The 18,589-nt window shown below is 50.0% G+C and overlaps 2 protein-coding genes across 3 annotated transcripts in view; both read right to left on the bottom strand.

Annotated features, from left to right (window-relative positions):
* Positions 1–2,635: 2,635 nt before the first annotated feature.
* On the bottom strand, positions 2,636–9,296 carry KCNK7 (potassium two pore domain channel subfamily K member 7). The gene is made up of 3 exons (XM_078382224.1): positions 8,990–9,296; positions 3,711–4,109; positions 2,636–3,021 (listed from the first exon to the last, which is right to left on the bottom strand). The coding sequence occupies exons 1-3, from the start codon at positions 9,294–9,296 to the stop codon at positions 2,810–2,812; spliced, it is 918 nt and encodes a 305-aa protein (XP_078238350.1). The 3' UTR covers positions 2,636–2,809.
* A 2,369-nt stretch (positions 9,297–11,665) lies between these two features.
* The window catches only part of EHBP1L1 (EH domain binding protein 1 like 1), a 33,774-nt gene continuing 26,850 nt past the window's right edge, over positions 11,666–18,589 (bottom strand). For both annotated transcript variants that reach the window (XM_072984351.2, XM_072984352.2), the window contains 7 exons: positions 18,436–18,499; positions 18,218–18,294; positions 17,276–17,396; positions 16,831–16,930; positions 15,390–15,463; positions 15,113–15,227; positions 11,666–12,498 (listed from right to left, as the gene is read on the bottom strand). In XM_072984351.2, the coding sequence (XP_072840452.2) occupies positions 12,411–12,498; positions 15,113–15,227; positions 15,390–15,463; positions 16,831–16,930; positions 17,276–17,396; positions 18,218–18,294; positions 18,436–18,499 (639 nt within the window). In that variant the 3' untranslated portion in view covers positions 11,666–12,410. The remainder of the gene's footprint in view (positions 12,499–15,112; positions 15,228–15,389; positions 15,464–16,830; positions 16,931–17,275; positions 17,397–18,217; positions 18,295–18,435; positions 18,500–18,589) is intronic.

The following is an 18,589-nucleotide window of genomic DNA, read 5'->3' as shown; positions in this document are numbered from 1 at the left end:
ATCACAAGAGCCATCAAACCAAGAAAACAACACCAAACTGAAGAGGAAAAACAGCCACCCATAAATCAAGTATTTCTGCCATACATCAAAGGGGTCACAGACCACATGGGGAAACTTTTGAAAAAACACAACCTACAAACAGTATTCAAGCCCACCACAAAAATACAATAAATGTTACAGTCAGCAAAGGACAGAAGGGACCCCCTCACCACTGCAGGAGTATACCGGATACCTTGCAGTTGTGGCCAGGTATATATCGGAACCACAAAACGAAGCATTCACACCAGAATCAAAGAACATGAGAGACGCTGCAGACTAAAACAACTGGAAAAATCGGCAGTAGCTGAACATGCCCTAGAACGTGCTGGGCATGAAATTCTATTTCAAAATACTGAAATACTGGACAACACCAGCGATCACTACGTTCGACTGCACAGGGAATCCATTGAAACCCACAAGCACCAGCAGACCTTCCACTAAAAAGAAGAAAGTTTAAAACTCAACAAACCCTGGCTAACAGCACTGAGAAATACAGCCTGCAAAAGGTCAACGAACTCTACCCAGCCACAAGGACCGATGATCGCTGCACGCAAAAGGCCAGCTAACGACACCCATCAATCACAGTGACAGATAATCTCTCCTCCTTATCACAACAATATACCCACAACAACAACAAAAACACCGATCACCATAATCACCCATCTCCTGAAAAGGACAAAAGCTGATCCCACAGCTATATATACTCAACTCTCCAAACAAGCTGCACCAGAGCACAGAGTTCTGACTCCTGTCCTCTGAAGATGCCCATGGCCACAGAGACGGGCGAAACGTTAGGAAGAACAACTTTCAGAACACGGCCAAAGAGCCCGAAAAACCCACAACAACTATCAGATCCCAGCCATGAAACCAAGTTTTCCAAATTTTATGACTCAGTGATTTACTAGGCCTTTCCTTTTGTAACTTATTTATTTATTTATTTAAGATAATTTACCATCAGTAATAGCTGCTGTTTATAACCTTTTTCCAGTGTTATTTTTAATGTTCTATTAAAGCTTTTGAAAAGCATCTTGGTGGGGGCGTCCTGTTTTTTGATTGTAGACTGCTTTGGAAAACAGCTTTTTAAAAGCGTGCAACAAAGATATGGGTTGAAACAAACTTGTTTGACCAGGGGAGGGGGGCAGTGGCTTTAAATCCTCACAAAAACCTTTTTGGCTACTTGGATGTGAGCAGCGCATCTAACATCTAACGTTTATGCAGCAACACTATGTTTCCTATAGCATGGTGGAGGTGGAGAAGAGCCATTTGGTTGGGAGACACAGCACAGGGCCTTCTCGATGGCTGCTCCCGGAGCCTCTGGAACTCCCTGCCACTGGAGGCCAGGCTGGGCGCCCTGCTTTTGGCTGGCCTTCTGCAAGCAGGCCAAGAGACTTTTCTCTTCCGGCAAGCTTTCCTTTAAATGACGGCCCGACACATGTCCCAGAATGGGCCGGATTCGTTCGCTTTCTGCTGCTCCTTTCTGGGTGAGGCAGGGAAGCGCCGTGTAACCCCAGAGCAAAATCCTGCCAAGAAGGTAGAGAAACAATCCCTGGATCACTGAAGGGTGAAAAGTTCCAGGGGGTTGGAGACGCCCCACCGAGCGCCCCGCTTGCTCAACCTCAAAATATTTATCTTTAAAGGGGGCGCTTTTCAAAACGGAGGGAGCCCTCTCCTGCCCCTTGGGGGGGCAATCAGTTTTTTTAAGTTTAAAATATACAGGGGGACCTCCCAAAATAGCACAATTTGCATTCGGTTCCCTGGAATGCACGGGGGGGGGGGAAGAGGAGATCAGAAGGGTACAGTCTAGGGCATTAGGTGCCAGAACTGTGGCAAGTTGCATTTTTTTAAAAAAAATGGCCTTATTTCTTTTGAAACAGCAGGAATGACCCGCATTGCCTCTGAGCATGTGCAGAAAGCCTGGGCAGCCCGGGATTCAAGGGTGTCTCACCGTGGCGTTCAGGCATGTGTGTGTGTGTGTGTGTGTGTGTGTGTGTGTGTTCCCTCCCTCTCGCCCAGGCCTCACCCGCACACCCTCCCCTCCTTTAAGGGCTGGAAACATGGAGACGCACAAGAACCACGTCCTGCCTGGCACACCGGGGAACGCCCGGCCGGGGACGCCCTCGGCCTCTCTGCCCGTGAATATTTGCCGAAGGTTTTGCTCGGCCTTTGGCACACTGCCGGCTTTTCTCACTGGAAGGACAGATCCTGAAGCTGAGGCTCCAATCCTTTGGCCATCTCATGAGAAGAGAAGACTCCCTGGAAAAGACCCTGAGGTTGGGAAAGAGTGAAGGCAAGAGGAAAAGGGGACGATGGAGGATGAGATGGTTGGATAGGGTCACCGAAGCGACCAACATGAATTTGACCCAACTCCGGGAGGCCGTGGAAGACAGGAGGGCCTGGCGTGCTCTGGTCCATGGGGGGGTCACAAAGAGTCGGATGCAACTAAACGACTAAATAATAAGGCTTTTTTTAAATTCTGCAAACTCTTCCTCTCCCTGCCAAGGACTGTCCTCTTGAAAGTCAATGCCTCTGGAAAATGAGAAGTAAAATGGAAGAGTTTCGGGTTTACGGCATCGAAGGACCGACTTCCAGAGACATGTTCTGAAGAAGGATGATGGAAACCTTTTAATGCACCCCCCTCTTTTGCTTCAGCCAGACCCGTCAGGCCGTTTCGTCCTGCTCTCCTGCCCCAAGCTTGGGGGGGGGGGGGAGAGACGGATGGAGACAGCCCCCGTCGGAAACCCAAGGCGCTCCTTCGCCGCTCTTCGAGGCATCAAGTGGCGCTGCCTCCCACTGGCTCTTCCTGAGAATCGGGCCTCGACACGGTGGCTAAAGCCAATTGGTCTCTGGGCAGGATGTCCTGGCGGTCTTCAGCCACCGGGTCGCGGGCGGGAGCGAAAAATTGGATGACGGCACGGACTTCCCGCAACTGATGCACCGTTTCCAGGGTGGCCGCCATGGCTAGCAAGCCCACGAGGAGGTAGCCTGAGAGGGGAGAGAAAAAGGAGTCCACGTCTTAAAATCAGCCACGGTGCTGCTGGCTTTCTCCGAGGTTCCCCTTCTCCTCCTCCTCCACCTCCCTGGTGTCTCACCCGCCTTTATCTCCTGTCCACCCTGTCCAAGACGCCAAGATCGCCAGGCGTCTCTTGCAGGAGAATTTGCGCAGAACCGATTTTCAAAGAAATAAGCCCTGTTGGTTCCTCTTGGCAAAAGGAAAAACAAAAATTAAGGCTTGTGGAACCTTTGAAGACTTTAAATTTGGGGGTCCTTGTCCTAACCCCCGGGCCAGGGCCAATATATTCAGCCTCATGGTTATCTAAATCTTAAGATCTTAGAACTCCAGAGCCAGAAGGGACCCTCGAGATCATGGAGTCCAGCCTCTAATTAAGGAGGCCCTGAGGCGGGTGGATTCGAACTCCCATCTTCTGGCACCGCAAGCAGAGATTTGACTCCCGGAGTTCTCTGAGCATGTTCTATGTGGCTACCGGAGTGGAATCCATAGGTTTCCATAAGCGTCCATTGCTGAGAAAAAGGGGTGGACTTAAAAGGGGATATGGAAGCTATTCTGCTCTGTGAGCCCCCTGTACAGCTAGAGGAATAGGGGGAAAGAGGGGACGCCTGCCTCTCCCCAAAACAAAATCAACCCCCCATCTTCCCCCCTCCTGGTGACTTACAGGTGATGCTGAGTTCATACAGCACATGTGCAGGCGGTCCAGAGTTCCCTTGCGGCGGCACGTGGTTGCCGAAGCCGATGGTGCTGAGCGAGATGAAGCAGAAATACACCGACTCCAGGAAGCTCCACCGATCCTCCGCCGCCCAGAAGCCGATGGCCGGGAGGAGGATGAAGAGGCCGAGCGTCGCCAGCCCCAGCGCGACGGCGTGGCCCAGAGCCACAGGGCCAAGCGGGAGGCCCCAGCGGGCATGGAGGTACCGCACAGGCCGGTGGCTCAAGAGGGGCACCAGGAGCCGAAGCAGGTCGGCCAGGAACAGGAGGGTCACGGGGATGCCCACGGCGGCGTAGAAGAGGCAGAAGATCTTGCCCCACTCGGAGAGGGGCACGGTGTGCCCGTAACCTGCGGGCAAGAGGGGAACGGAGAGCAGGTGAAGTCTCGGCTTCTGCGTCTTCCGAGGCACCCGACCGAGGGATGGATGGCTCCCGCTCGCCAACCTGGTCTGCCCGGTTGAACGACAGGGTGCTGCTATTATGGGCTGTTTGCTTCCTCCTCCAGGTGACCTCCTAGAGCTGGTCCTTAGCCTGTCCTACCTCTCAGGGGGGTGGCGAGGATGGGGCAAACCCTGCGCTCCAACTGAAGCTCACTGGAGGGAAGGCGGGCGGGGACTTAACCAGCTGAGTAACACAGGAGCGCGCTGCGGCGTCGCCCTCGAGCCCAATAATGAAAAGAAACTGGAAGAGGGAGCTACAAGCTGACGGACCACGATCGGGATCAAGGGGTAGCTTCTACATACAACAGGACCACCTTATCCACGGGATCAGTATCCGCTGATTCACTTATCCACTGTCTGAAAATATTTTAAACATTAGAGATCTTAGAAGCAGGTATTTCTAAAGGTGAGGTTACCAAAACTGGCCACTAGATGGAGACAGAGACCGTGCTAGGTATAGCATCTGCTATTAAAATAGGGTTAACTATAATACGCTTGTTTCGGTATCCGTGGAGGGACATGGAATTGATCTCCCCACACACACACAGCTATGGAATGATGGATCTGGAGCACAGGAACAGCACAGCCAAAGACTTAACATTCCTTAAGTAGGCCTTCCCTCCGGACTCCCAGGTGGATCTCCTGAGAGCCCCAGCAGCTCTTGATCCTGCAAACACTGGAATCTTCCTGGGACCAAGCTGGGCCCAATCCTGCAACTGCCAGGGCGGTGGTGCAGGGGACGCCCTACCGCCCCCCCGGATCCTGACACCATGTTACTTCGTATTGTTCAAAATGGCCAGGTTTTCCTTGAGCCCTCTGTTTTTGTTCCCGAGTTCTCCCAATGCTCTAAGGGAGTCCGGAACCCAAAATCCACAAGGCTGGGCACTCACCAGCCAATGGGTCAGCCAGGGGAAGGGAGCTGCCGCCACATCCACAGGGAGATTGATTTGCATTCAATATACATATGCAAAACCAAAAGCATCCATTCTAATTTAAACAGATTTCAAACAGAATGTATGAAATGAGAATTACAGTTGCGTTTCAGGAGATGCAACTACGTAACCCATGTGTCTGCTGCTGCGTCGGATATGCAGGTGCTGCTTGTGAAGAAGTCGAAATCCTGAGGAATGTGAAATACTGTATGAAATTTGGCGTCTGAATTTTTCTATGTTTCCAAGACCATTATGAAAAGCTGACTTATAAGGAAAGAGGTCAGCTTGTAAACAGATCAATTAAGGTCCCCATTTTTATCTCCTGTTCCTGGATACTTCTAAGAAGTATACTCACCAGATGTCACCCGTCCTTTTCTAGGATAGGGCACTGATAAAGGACTATATGCTTATCTTTTATGTATCGAAGCAGCCTCCACAAGGAAATAGAATCAGTCTGCTTACTTCCTCCAGGGTAAGGCAGGCTTTGTTTGTAGACTGATCAAAGGGGATTAAGGGTTATTGAGGAATTGTGGGGACCGGGTGTGAAAATGCCCTGTTGACTTGCAGAGAAAAGACTTAAGAAAACATGTTTGCACCACAGTCTTTCTGGAAGGAGAGATGGTGTCTGAGCGCTATTTACAAAGCTATGTAGTCTAACCTTTTGTAGAGGACCCACCCAGGATTTATTTCTCTCTCGCTCTTCATTTAGGTGTGAATATGAGATTGGGAGATTAGCTTTCTTAATTTCCGGGGTGTCATCCTTGAACATTATAAACCCATAACCACAATTTGCTCCTGTATTTTGAGTAAACTTTTCTTGTAACTGTTTGGAGCGTTTATCCTTTTAAATTACAAAAAAATCCTTACACATTATTGTCTTGATTTCCACCGAGAGGATCAGTGATACTAAACTCCAGGTCTTAACCTCCACCAGCTGCTGAGATTCTTGGGTGTCTTCTATGGGTGTGGTGGCGGCGACCTTCCCCAGGCTGGTGCACTGGCTAGTGAGTGCCCAGCCTTGTGGATTTTTGGCTCCGGACTCCTTGACCAGGGGATAATGAAACTGATCACGGCGGATGACAGGGTCCCCAGCCTCTCTTCTAAGGGTTCCACCTCTTTAAATCAGGCATGGACAAAGTAGCCTATAAAATGGAGGAGGACGTCAGAACTGGGGTTTTCCTCTGTAGCCCTTCAAAAGACAGCTTGTCTTCACCAAAAGGGGACATGAAGCCAAACTATGCAGAGGTGGTGCTATTCTGGCTGACTCATGGTAAACAGAAAAGAGGTTAGAACATGAGTCAGTGTGGAGTATCCGATAAACTGTCAGACAAAAACTCAGGATACCTGGGTTCGAATCCCCGCTCGGCCACGGAGACTTAGTCGGGTTTGTGTGTGTGGCAATAGTAAACCACACCTTGAACATTTCACATACTTTTAAAGCAGAAGTGAAGCAAAGTGTGCTGCTTATATTCCATGTCATGGCACATAAAGCACTCTCTGGATCGTTTAAAAATTTTTAATTATTTATTTCTCCCTCCCCCTGCCTTGAGCTGGGTACAGTGGTGACTCGCTTAACGACGATAATCCGTTCCAGGAAAATCGCCGTTAAGCGAAAACATCATAAAACGAAAATAAAAACCCTATTGAAACGCACTGAAACCCATTCAAAGCGTTCCGATGGGGTAAAAACTCACCGTCCAGCAAAGATCCTCCATAAGGCGGCCATTTTCACTGCCTGTATAGCGAGGGATCTATCATCTATCCCTAAACACAGTGGGGAGCCATTTTAGTTACCTGGCGGCCATTTTGAAACCGCCGATCAGCTGTTTAAAAATAATCGTTTTGCGAAGAATCGGTTCCCAAAGCAGGGAACCGATAATCGCAAAGCAAAATTCCCCCATTCAGACCATCATTTTGCGATCACAATTGCAATCGCAAAAAGATCATCGTTAAGCGGTTTCGTCGTAATGCAGGGCAATCGTAAAGCGAGGCACCACTGTACTTGAATTATTAACGTCTGAAAGATGGAAGGGTGAGTATACCTTCAGCCGGCTATATCTGTGAAAGAGAGGGGAGTGTCAGCCAGCAGAGAACAAATATCAGCATACGTAGACATGGATGTGTGTTTACACGCACGGAACGAGGGAGGAAGGCGTTGTAGAAATCTAACACAGAGTGTTGTTTTGGGTCATCCTGACACTGGAAACGTAGCTTGTGGCCGTCCGGGATAACAATGGCGTCTAAGTGACCACCGGACCGTGATGACCCCGTTTGTTAGCACTCAAGACTCAAAAACCACACCGTGTTCCTCGCTATGCACGGCTAGACACGATCGCAAGAAGAAAGAGGGTCATTTTGAAACAGCCACCTCGTAAAAAGTCTACAGATAAACTGGAGCACTTCCCCCAAAAAAGTGAGTTGAGTGCGAAGGGCTGGAAAGGGCAACCCAGCGCGTTGGGATCACTGGGTACGAAGTTCGAGGATGTCTTGATTCGAACGGATGGCCTGACATGCCCTTTCAGGCAACTTTCTACCTGCTGGGAATAGTTTCAGCATCACAATAGCTGGACAGGGCGTGGGGGAGAGGCCACCCTGATGCACTCCTGTATGGAATAGAAAATTGAGGAGCTAGCTGGACGTTGAATCAAGGTCCGTTAGCTTTACAAAAGAGCTGCTCCTGGCAGAAAGGGAAACGCCAACGATGGTTTCATCGAGAGGGATTTACCCTCCCCTGTAAATTTCCTACACGGGTCAAATTAAATGAGGAACTGGACTCCTCATTTCGTTGGGCTGGCCAGCCCAGTTATTTTAAAAATAAAAAAAAAGTAAAGAAACTGAAAGACAGCTGATGATGAGACTCAGAAGGGCAGCCCTGAAAGAGGAAGAAAAGATGATTGTAAGGACCCCAAGATCTTGTATTTCCAATCATCCTGGATGGGTGTGAAAGATGGAGAGTGAAGAAAGCTGACGGGGGGGGGGGAGAAAAAGGTGATTTGTTTGAAAGGTGGTGCTGGAGGAAGGAGAGATTTCTGCAGGGATTTCTGGACAGCCAGAAAGAGGAACGAGTGGGCAGCTAGACGAAGCCAAGCCTTAAACGGTGCCCAAAGTTGGACATCGTGAGAAGGCAAGACCTCCCTAAAAAAAATTAAAAATTAAAAAAACCTCAGGCTGAGAAAAATCAAAAGGCCACAGGAGAGGAGGAAGACGAAAGGTGAGATGAACGGACTCCCTCAAGGAAACCCCAGGCTTGCAGGAACTGAGGAGGATTGGCTTTTGGGGGGACACGAAATCCGGCCTCTCTCAAGTCCCAGCGAAACCCTCTCATGACAACCTCAGGCCTTCCTGCAGGTCCCCGAGAGGGGGGATGCTTGGCCCCGGTATTCTTCCCGCGGAACAAAGGGGTCGGTCTAAATGTCCTCCAGGGTTCCCCTCCAGCCTTTCTAAGACTCTTTTTGTGGTTTGCTGTCCGGGGCAAAAAAAAAAGAGGAGAGGACAAAAATGCAGGGAAGGCACATTTGAGGACTACAATACCCAAAACCCCCGCCTGGCAGTGTCCTCAAATTCCCTCCTCATTCAAGTCAAAGCAGGAGGGACACCAATACACGATCTACAGATATTCTGGATTTCAACCCTCCCCGAATCCTTCACCCATCATTGCCATGGGCTGTGGCTGCTGGGATCTGTAGTCCCAGGACAGAACTTGACCAAACTCTTCAAGAGAGCGCCTGATTCATGATCCCAAGGACTTGGGGAGAGACACCTTCTTCTGCACACACACACACCCGGAGGCTTAATCAGGGCATCCGGCCAGGCGTTCGTTCTTTCCCGGTTGGTTTCCCGCCTGCCTGCCTGCCTACCTGTGGTGGTGAGGAGGCTGGCGGCGAAGAAGAGGGCCGAGGGGAGCTCCCACCTGGCCGGCCCTCCCACCTGGCCGGCGTGCAGGAGGCGCTCCAGCAGCCTGGCCAGCCGCTCCTCCGACAGGCAAGCCCGGTGCCCGGCCAGCAGGTGCCCCTGGGCCTGGCGCAGGCTGTCCAACAGGTCGAGCTCGGCGGGCCCCTCCAGGGCGGCCAGGATAGCAGCGCCCCCCAAGAGGTAGAGCCCATAGGCGCCCAGCAGCAGCGCGTACCGCCAGGAGCGCGCCTTGGCCACTGGCACCTTCGCCATCCTCCGGCCCAGTGCCAGGGAGGGAGGTTGCCCGGCCAGCAGATCAAGAAAGGCGGTGCTGCGCCCTGGGCGGGGAGCAGTCGGCCCGGCCCCGGTGTTGACCCTGCTCCCGCGGCCGCCTGAGGCTCGCCTCCGCCCCAGGGCTGCATGCCAGCCTTTCCACCTCCAGCACACCCCATCGGCAGGCAGGACAGCCCACCTGGCTGCATCCAGCGGTGGCTGCTCCCTGGACGTTCATCAGGACAGGTAGACTGCTCCTGCGCCTGGAGGCTTTGCCGCACCAAAGGTATCCAAGCTCCGGCTCCTCCACAGAAGGGCGGCCCGTGTGTCCCAGGAAGGATCCCCCCCCTCCGTTCTGGCTGCTGCTCTCTCTCTCCCATCCATGCCAGTTTACTATTTACAGGTAAACTGCTCCTCGGCTGGAGGTTTGACTGCCCTCTTCTCCTGAAGGGCTTTGAAGAGCAGGCTCTTCCTGGATTGGACAGGCCATGGCCTGGTAGCCACAGTGGTGTCCGGGGAGTCTCCAGATGTTCTTGGGACTACAACTCCCAGAACCCCCCCACAACCAGCAGTGGGAGTTGTAGTCCAAAGCAAGGTTCCCAGTTCTGAGCACGGGTCTTCTGATGGGTTAGGTCAGCTTTCCTGTGGGGTGCAGGTCCCATGACCTCAGCCCTCCTGGCCTCTTTTGGGTGAGCAGGGGCTGATGGGAATTGTAGTCCCAACACACTCGAGCAGCCAGGTTTGAGATTGGACTTCTGGCTTCCCTATTTTCTAGACTTTGGGGAAGGAAGATTTATTTTTCTCAGTCTCCTCTCCACCGTATGCATCCTCTTGCATCCTGACACCAGCCGTTGGTTCTCCTGTAGTGGGCCATTTGCTGGACTACAACAACCATCACCCCCAATTGTGCTGCCTAGGATGATGGGAGTGGTAGTCCAACAAGGTCTGGACGGCCAGTCCTGGTTTCGCTGACTCTATGCCGCTCCAGACGGTGTTGCTTTTCCTACACAAAGAAGGTCACTGCCGGATAATAAGGAGCTGTCTTCAGCCACAGGGAATGATTTATGGAATTAAAAACGCAAATCTATACAGTACATGATTAATTTAATGACTTATTGTTGATTTCCCTTGCTTCCAGGAAGGGGGGGGGGAAGCAGCAATCACGGCATTTTCTATTCTCAAGAGCCACAATAACTGGGCTGGCCTTAAGAGTGTTGGGCCCCAAAATTGCACAGCTGGGCGCTGGTAGACTACTCCTGCCTCTGGAGGTTCAACTGGGCTTCTCCTGTTTCAGCGTTCTCGAGACTTTGCCTTCCCTACAAGAGCCCGGACGGATCTCACGCGTGTGGCCCATCTTGCCCGACATCTTAGGGACCTGCTATCACCCATTTTGATGTTTAAAAGGGGGTGGACCCCCACATGGCCCACTGGGGCTGCTTTACTGTGGCCCTTAACCCTCCCCCTTGGCCCTCTTTTTCCCAAGCTAGAAGCAAAAAAGGTGAATTTGCTGTTTCTCAAAGCCTCCAGGAAGGACTTGACTTTTAAATGCACAACCGCCCTGTTTAGCATCGGCAGGCACTCCGTTTTTAAAAACTGGATGGCTTGCACGCCCCCCACTTTATCTCCACTATCCCAAAGCCTCTTGCGTTTTTAATAGTGGCACAACACGCTTGGCTTAAATCCCACTGATCAAGTGCCACAAAGCAGGAAGCGAGCACAGCCAATGGTGCGTAGAGGACACCAAGCCACGCCGCCCGATTCTTATTCTTGTTCCATGCCATAAAGTCTCCTCCGACTCACACGGCGATCCCATGAATGAGCTGACTCCAAAATGTATTTCCTCAATTGCCCTGCTCTGCTCTTGCAAACTCAAGCATTGTGGTTTCTTTGAGGGAGTCTGTCCATCTCGTATTTGGGTCTTCCTCTTTTCCTGCTGCCTTCCACCTTTCCAGCCTGATGGTCTTTTCCAGACCTAATCCTGCCTTCTCATGATGGGTGCAAAAGAGGACCAACCTCAGCTTCATCATCTTCGCCTCCAGCAAGAGATCAGGCTTAATCTGCTCTAGGACCCCACTGGTTTGTCGTTCTGGCCTTCCAGGGTATCCCCCCCAAAGCTCTCCTCCAGCACCGCTTTTCAAAAAAAATCAATTTCCCCTTCCCCATCAGCTTTCTTAATAGTCCAGCTTCTGCACCTATAAGTGGTGGCTGGAAATAAATACCCTTCAAATTGAGAATTTCCCTTCTCCAGCGGTAGGAACGAGGCGAGGAGAATCATCCTCAGTCATCCTCCTGACAGGACAGTCATTGCAGCCCCCCAAGCCACAGGCTTGCCAGTTTATGTGTTCACACCACTTTCTTATATCACCGGATTATCTTTCGAGACGTTTATTTCAAACTCGGGTACAAATTGACTGCAGATGACCAGGAAGGGGGCTGGAGGGCTCGAGGTGTGGGTTGGGGGTGTGCAAAAGGGAGAATCTCGAGGGGGGGGGTGTTTTCCAGCCTCACGGCTGGCTGCAGCCGCGTTTAAGGCACTGCGTGGCTTTTGTACCACCGGCGAGGAAGAAGAAACGCAGAGCGCGCTAAAAAATTCAAAGGCCCTCCAGACGGAGGGCAGAAAGCTTCGTAAAAACGGGGAAGGCAACGTGGCGCCAGCTTTGGACCGACTCCCCTGCGCACAAGCACACACAAACACACAAAAATAAATAGTTCCTAAAACTTGGAAGGACGTGTTGGTTTGTTCGCTTATTATTTTTTTTGAGGCTGGCTTCTGCCCCACTCCGGAAAGCTCGCGTCCGTGGGGCCTGCCCTCCAAAACGTTCCAAACCCATCTCTGGCGTGGGTCGGGAGAGAGGAAAAGAAATTCGGGGTATAAAAGGAAGAACCATCTCACACACACAAACACACACACACCGGTTTTTGGCACGAAAACAGAAGCCGTGGGCCGGACCCCCGAAGGAGTGATGGGCTAGCCTTTCCACCAAGAGGACCAACGCCGTGGCATGGCAGGGGGTGTCCGGGCACCGGGAGGGCAAAGAGCGCCCTACGTAGCTGTCCCCCCCCCGCCCTCAAGGGAAGGATGGGGTTGTTGTCGGCTCCCCGTCTCGGCCCATCTCAGCTGACGCGACATTTCTCCTTCCGGCTGAGCTTGCTCCTCCTCAGCTGGAGCCCTCGTTCAAGTCGCGCGTCCTCTTCCATGGCTCTGCAAGGTTTCGGGTGGCGGGAGGCAGGTGGAGAGAAGAGGGAGGGAAGGAAGGAAGAAGCGAGGGAGCATTAAAGATCATAGCATCACAGAAGAACAGAGTTGGAAGGGGCATCCTAAGGCCATCTAGTCCAACCCCCCCCCCGTGGTTGCGTGTCCTGCACTCTGGGAGGATCGAGAACAGACCCTGCCCCTCCGCTGTAGGACAAACTTGCAAATCTTTGAAAAATGCTATCTTATCGCCCCTCAAGTCTTCTTTCCTCAAGGCTAAACGGTTCCTCCAGCCTTTCCTCATAAGGCTTGGTTTCCAGTCCCCTGATCCTCCTTGTCGCCCTCCTCTGAACTTTCTCCAGTTTGTCAGCATCCTTCTTAAAGCGTGGTGTCCAGAACTGGACACAAGATGTAAGAAGAGGCCTAGCCAGTGCCAAATAGAGGGGAATCAGTACCTCATAGGATTCGGAGACTAGACTTATGTTAATGCAGCCTCAAATAGCATTGGCCTTGTTTGCCGCCGCATCACACAGTTGGCTCATATTCAGCTTGGGATCTACGACAATTCCAAGATCCTTCTCGCCCGTAGTATTGCTGAGTCAGGTATTTCCCCCACCTTGTAACTATGTATTTGGTTTGCTTTTTCTAAGGCACTGATCCCTGTTGAATTTCAACCTGTCGTTTGCAATCCAGGGCTCCAACCTAGCTAGATGATTTTCACTTTTGTTTCTATCTTCCAGGGTATTAGCTCTTCCGCCCAATTTTGTGGATAAAGGAGAAGGTTTAAGTGTTAACAACATGGCTTGTTCTGTCAGCGCCTGTATCAATAAACAATCTCTACCCTGTAAACATCCCCTGAAAATAAGCCGCACTTAGTTTTTGGGAGCAAAAATTAATATAAGACCCTGTCTTACTTTCAGGGAAGCACAGCATGTGGTTCTTTTAAAATGACATATGGCCTGGACCTCGATAATTATTTTATTTTATTTTATTTATTTAACTTAGGTCTCTGGGTGGCTTACAACAATTCAAATTAAATTAAAATACAGTAAAAGATAAAATGATTAAAATACAATTAAAATTGCCACCAGGACCCACAGTTGGATGTTATTTCAATCAATAATAGGTATTGTTGATAAAATTCTATCGGTGGCCGCTGAGGGGCTCGTCGTGTGAGCTCCTTTGCTTGGTGAAAGAACCAGGGGCCACGTGGAATCGTGACAAATTGGTGGCACGGCGCTAGGGATACGAAACAATCCGGTAAAAAGGCTGGATTTGCTTGAGGAAAAGGCGTTCCTAGTTAGAAGGGGTTAGGATCTGTGGTAATAAGTGGTTACCCGTGAAGAGTCTTGGGAAAAGACTTATTTTCGGGGCTTCTGGACCCAGATCTGGGGAATCCTAAGAGAAGGGAAATACGTACCTACTCAAGAGAAATCATTATTATTATTTTTTTACCTCAAGATTTACAAGACTTAGTGGCTGGCTCAAAAATCCAGAGCTCTTGAGGGTAAAGGGATAGAGTGGAAGTCTAGGTCAAAACAGATCTGAGGGGATCTTCATAAAAGCTAAGACGCTGTCTAGAGGGGCGGGGTAAAAATCAAATCAAATCAAATCAAATCAAATCAAAGCAAATCAAATCAAATCAAATCAAATCAAATCAAATCAAATCAAATCAAATCAAATCAAATCAAATCAAATCAAATCAAATAATAAATAAATAGATAGATAGATAGATAGATAGATAGATAGATAGATAGATAGATAGATAGATAGATAGATAGATAGATAGATAGATAGATAGATAAATAAGTAAGTAAGTAAGTAAGTAAGTAAGTAAGTAAGTAAGTAAGTAAGTAAGTAAGTAAGTAAGTAAGTAAGTAAGTAAGTAAGTAAGTAAGTAAGTTGTTCTGGTATCTGGAGACAGAAATTGCCCAGACAGGGGAAAATATTGTGATCAAGATTGTGAGTTTGGGAGTAACTGAGGCAGCTGGTTGGAGAAGTAGAACTTAGTTGGAAAGCCGCTGAAAGAGAGGGGAAAAAGGCTTGCATTTTTGGCTTTTGTGAGGGAAAAGCACCAGTCCAGGTTAATAAGAAATTCTATTGTTTATGCCGCCCCAAAGAAGTCAAAAGTCAGTTATGGAGGCAAAGGCTGAGCTCCATGGTGTTGTGGGAAAATGGAAACGCTCAAATTCAGAGCGAGGAAGAAACTGAGGGACCTAGATTGCCTCGGGGAGAGAAAATATCCAAAGCTCCCAAAAAGGTCCAGCTTGGCCACGAATCCGGGTCAGTCTGGAGTGCATTTCCCCATGTGTCACGTAATCGCTGGGAAACAGACAGCAACGCACTGCTCCACAAGTGGAACAAACTGGAGATTCTAGTCCTCAAGATACTCAATAAAAGGCCGTTTGAAGGGGAATAGAGGACATTGCCTTACAACCAAAGGCACCGAGGGTCCACCTAAGCTATCTCAGATGGCAGAGAGGGTGTCTGGAGAAACCGCTGATCTCAACCTCCAGTTCCTAGGAGATGGAACAGCTAACGGGGTTTCCCCTCCTGCCCATAAAACCACCCACCCCTCGTTGGCTCCCTCTTTTGCCCGTCAAACGGGGACAGGCATACTCACATCCTCTCTTTGATGTCCAGATCCCTCACCAGTTCGTCCCTCTGGTTGACCAGTGACACCAGTTCCTCCAGGAGGAGCTTTTCTCGCTGCTTCTGAGCTTCCGTCTTGAGCCAGTCTGCGCCGTCAGAGGCAGGACCGGAGGGAAGGCAAATTTTAAAAAATGCAGATTATGGACGACAGAATTCCCCCCCCCCAAAAAATTCGTGCTTTGTCCTGCTTTCCGTTTATTAATACTCGTCCCGCAGCTCTGTCTGTGAGCAAATCCAAGGTCTCTCACCTTCGATCGCCATCATTGCTCTCAGCTCCCGGCTCAAGAGTTCAAAGCGCCTCTCGAGATCCTGCTCTTCCGTCCTGGAAGAAAAAGAAGAAGAAGCAGTTCAGGCCCCAAACAAGAAAACGCCTCCGACTCGGCCCTGAGTAGCAGACCGCTGTGGGGCAAATTAAAAAGCAGGGACAACCCCCCCCCCCCCCCCGTATGGGAAAAGGGAAATGGCCACCAACGGCCCGTGGAGCAGGAGACGACAGTGTGACAAAGTTAAAGAGTCTTCACCTGCGATGAGGGAGACCCGGGTTTTAGTTTTCATTCACCTCTGAAGCTCACTGCATGATCTTACACCATTCAATAATAATAATAATATTTCACTCTGCATCAGAATGCATGCCAATAAAATCAGTAAGGTACAAATATGCAACACAGTCTTGAACCCCCCACAGGCTAGTTGTGAGGCTAACAACAGGGAGAGGTGCCCCCGGGTGTCCCTCTGAGGGTGTAACACGCAATGAATGGATGAATAATTAAATGCGATTAAGCCACAAATCAATAAAGTGATGCATTCACAAACGATGCCAAATCAAGGCCACCGCCTGGAAGAACATACAGGGGTGGATGGAAGGCCCCGTGCCCCTCCCAAATGCAGACCCCCTTCCTCTCCGTTGCCCCGACAAACATTTTTCTAAAAAAATAACGGGTTCAGAACGTCCTCCTTCCCATTATTTCACAGGGTTAGGCCCGAATTTCAGCCTGTTCTCTAATTGTATTTATTTATTTGTTGGCCACTAGAGGGGGCTAAATCTTTTTAAAAGAAATTTTGGTGATGGGAGTGAGCATCCTCTTGCCGGATCTGGGACGAGCATGTTTGGTCCTCAGGGCCGCCGAAACGTATCCATTCCAGCATTCGGGACTCCCTGAAATTGCTGGCAGTGAGAAAAATTAGGGGTGGTCCCGATGGAGCAAGAAAAAGGCCTTCCTCTTGCACTATTCCTTCATCCCTATACAGTTGTGCCCCGCTTAACGATTGCCCCGCATTACAACGAATCTGCTTTACGATGATGTTTTTGCGATCGCAATTGCGATCGCAAAACGCTGGTCTAAATGGGGGAATTTTGCTTAGCGATGACCGGTTCCCTGCTTTGGGAACCGATTTTTGCTTTATGACGATCAAAAACAGATGATCGTCAGGTTTTCAAAATAGCCTCCGGGTGCTTAAAATGGCTCGCCGCTGTGCTTAGGGATGGATTCCTCGCTATACAGGCACCGAAAATGGCTGCTGTATGGAGGATCTTCGCTGGACAGTGAGTTTTTAGCCTACTGGAACGCATTGAGGAGTTTTCAATGCCTTTCAATGGGCTTTTTAATTTCGCTTTACGATGTTTTCGCTTAACAGCGATTTTCCTGGAACGGATTATCGTCATTAAGCAAGGCACCACTGTATACTCACAGCAGCTGCAACTGGTCCTGTCGCCGGATCAGGGCATTCTTCTTATTCACCAGAGTAAACCATTCCTGGATGAGTTCTTCCTCTTTCAACTTGTCCGCACCTAAAAAAGAAGAAGAATATGAAAACCCAGACATGCAATTGTTTTTTTTTTAATTTCAATTTTAATTTTCCCATTTAATTTTTTCTGCTTTTAAAATCTGGAGTCTGAAGTTTTTTTTTTTTTTTTGAGATTCAATGCTTCTGAAAACTTTTTCAAACGTACTCTTCAAAAGACACCTGCTTTGAAAGGAAGATTTGTGCACTTTGCAGGAGTAAGATGCAACGGGGATAAAATTTAATTCATGGATATTTATTCCTTTTATAGCCTGCTAGCAGACTGTGCGGCTTAGAAAGCAGGGGATCCCACCACAGAACCTCCATCTCCCCCCCCACCCCAGATTCGCACCCGATTCCATGAGCGCCCGCAGCTCCTTCTCCACGACGGCCGCCCGCCTGTCGATTTGCCTCTGTTCGTTCTCCAGAGCCCGAAGCTCAGCGACCACATACTGGCTGGTATCTTGGAATTTCTAGGGAGAAGCCGAAGAAGACATTCAAAGCCTACCTAAACGCCAATATAAGACAGGGAGGCGGAGCTTGTGTAACGTGGCCCGGCCCATTTTCCAGCCGTGGCCCCACCTACTAAAGGAAGAAGACACGCCCACACCCTAGACACTCAAAACCATGTTCCTCTCAGAGCCCTGCCCTCTTAAAGTTCCATTTCAGAAGCAGGAGAACCGCTGCCCTTGTTAAATACCATTGTCTGGGGACCTCGTCCCTACACTATTAGAAGAAAAAAAACCTTCAGCAGTTGCTCAATGTATGGCAGCCATTCAGTCCTCCAAGATCACGGGGCCTTGCGTCGTTTAAATAGTTTGTTTTTTGTCTGCTTAAGAGCTTTTCATGAGCTTCTAAGGGAGGAAAGGGAGGAACGCCTGACGAGCATACATTTTTGCACACATCTAGATTTTTTCCCCCGCGGAGAATGGCTTTCAGGTTCTGCACCGCTCACACTTGAAAAGGGTGGAGACTGGAACTCGGGATTCACATCTTCTCCGACGACACAATATGTGCTTTGTGAAAGCGCTACGCCAGCGGTTCCCCCGACCTTGGGCCCCCAGATGTTCTTGGACTACAACTCCCAGAAATCCTGGCCAGCCCAGTTAGCGGTGAAGGCTTCTGGGAGTTGTAGTCCGAGAACATCTGGGGATCCCAAGTGTTGAGGTTGCTTCCAACTTCTTTCCTGGCCGATCTTGGCTGTTTTTTAGAGAAGAGCTACCACCTCGGAAAGGGAGCTTGAAGCTTTGGCAAGCTGCCTCCTCGACCCCGCTGCCCGCTTCCTCCAGCTTACTGGAATTTCTTCTTCCTTTGTGCTGGTCTTGACGCCAGAGTCCATGGATGGGTCTTGAGAGGTTTCTGTAGGTGATGCTGTAGGAGAAAGAGAGCGAGATCATCAGGAGGCTAGACTAGATGGCCTCTGGAGTCCCTCAAGAGCCCCCTACCCCCCAAAAAAAACCGCCACAAGAGAAAACGATCCGCTAGGAATCCTGCACACAAGTCCAGACTCACCGGGCGGAGGCGGCCCCTTTGCTGCTCCTTGTCGGCCCCTTGACACTTCCTCGTAGCCACCGTCCTGGGGGTGAGAAGGGAGAGACGAAACGGTGGGTGGGCGATCGACACGGAAAACAGCCATGTCGCATTTTGGTTTTAGAACAATCCGCCG

This window comes from Pogona vitticeps, chromosome 15, assembly GCF_051106095.1.
Source record: "Pogona vitticeps strain Pit_001003342236 chromosome 15, PviZW2.1, whole genome shotgun sequence".
NCBI lineage: Eukaryota > Metazoa > Chordata > Lepidosauria > Squamata > Agamidae > Pogona > Pogona vitticeps.
This window is presented reverse-complemented; position numbering and strand designations above follow the sequence as displayed.

Coding starts and splice junctions, on each gene's coding strand:
- KCNK7 (XM_078382224.1), bottom strand. CDS start 9,296: ATGGCGAAGGTGCCAGTGGCCAAGGCGCGCTCCTGGCGGTACGCGCTG. Junction 4,110..8,989: donor CAGCCTCCTCACCACCACAG/GTAGGCAGGCAG, acceptor TCTTGCCCGCAG/GTTACGGGCACACCGTGCCC. Junction 3,022..3,710: donor GTATGAACTCAGCATCACCT/GTAAGTCACCAG, acceptor CTCCCCTCTCAG/GCTACCTCCTCGTGGGCTTG.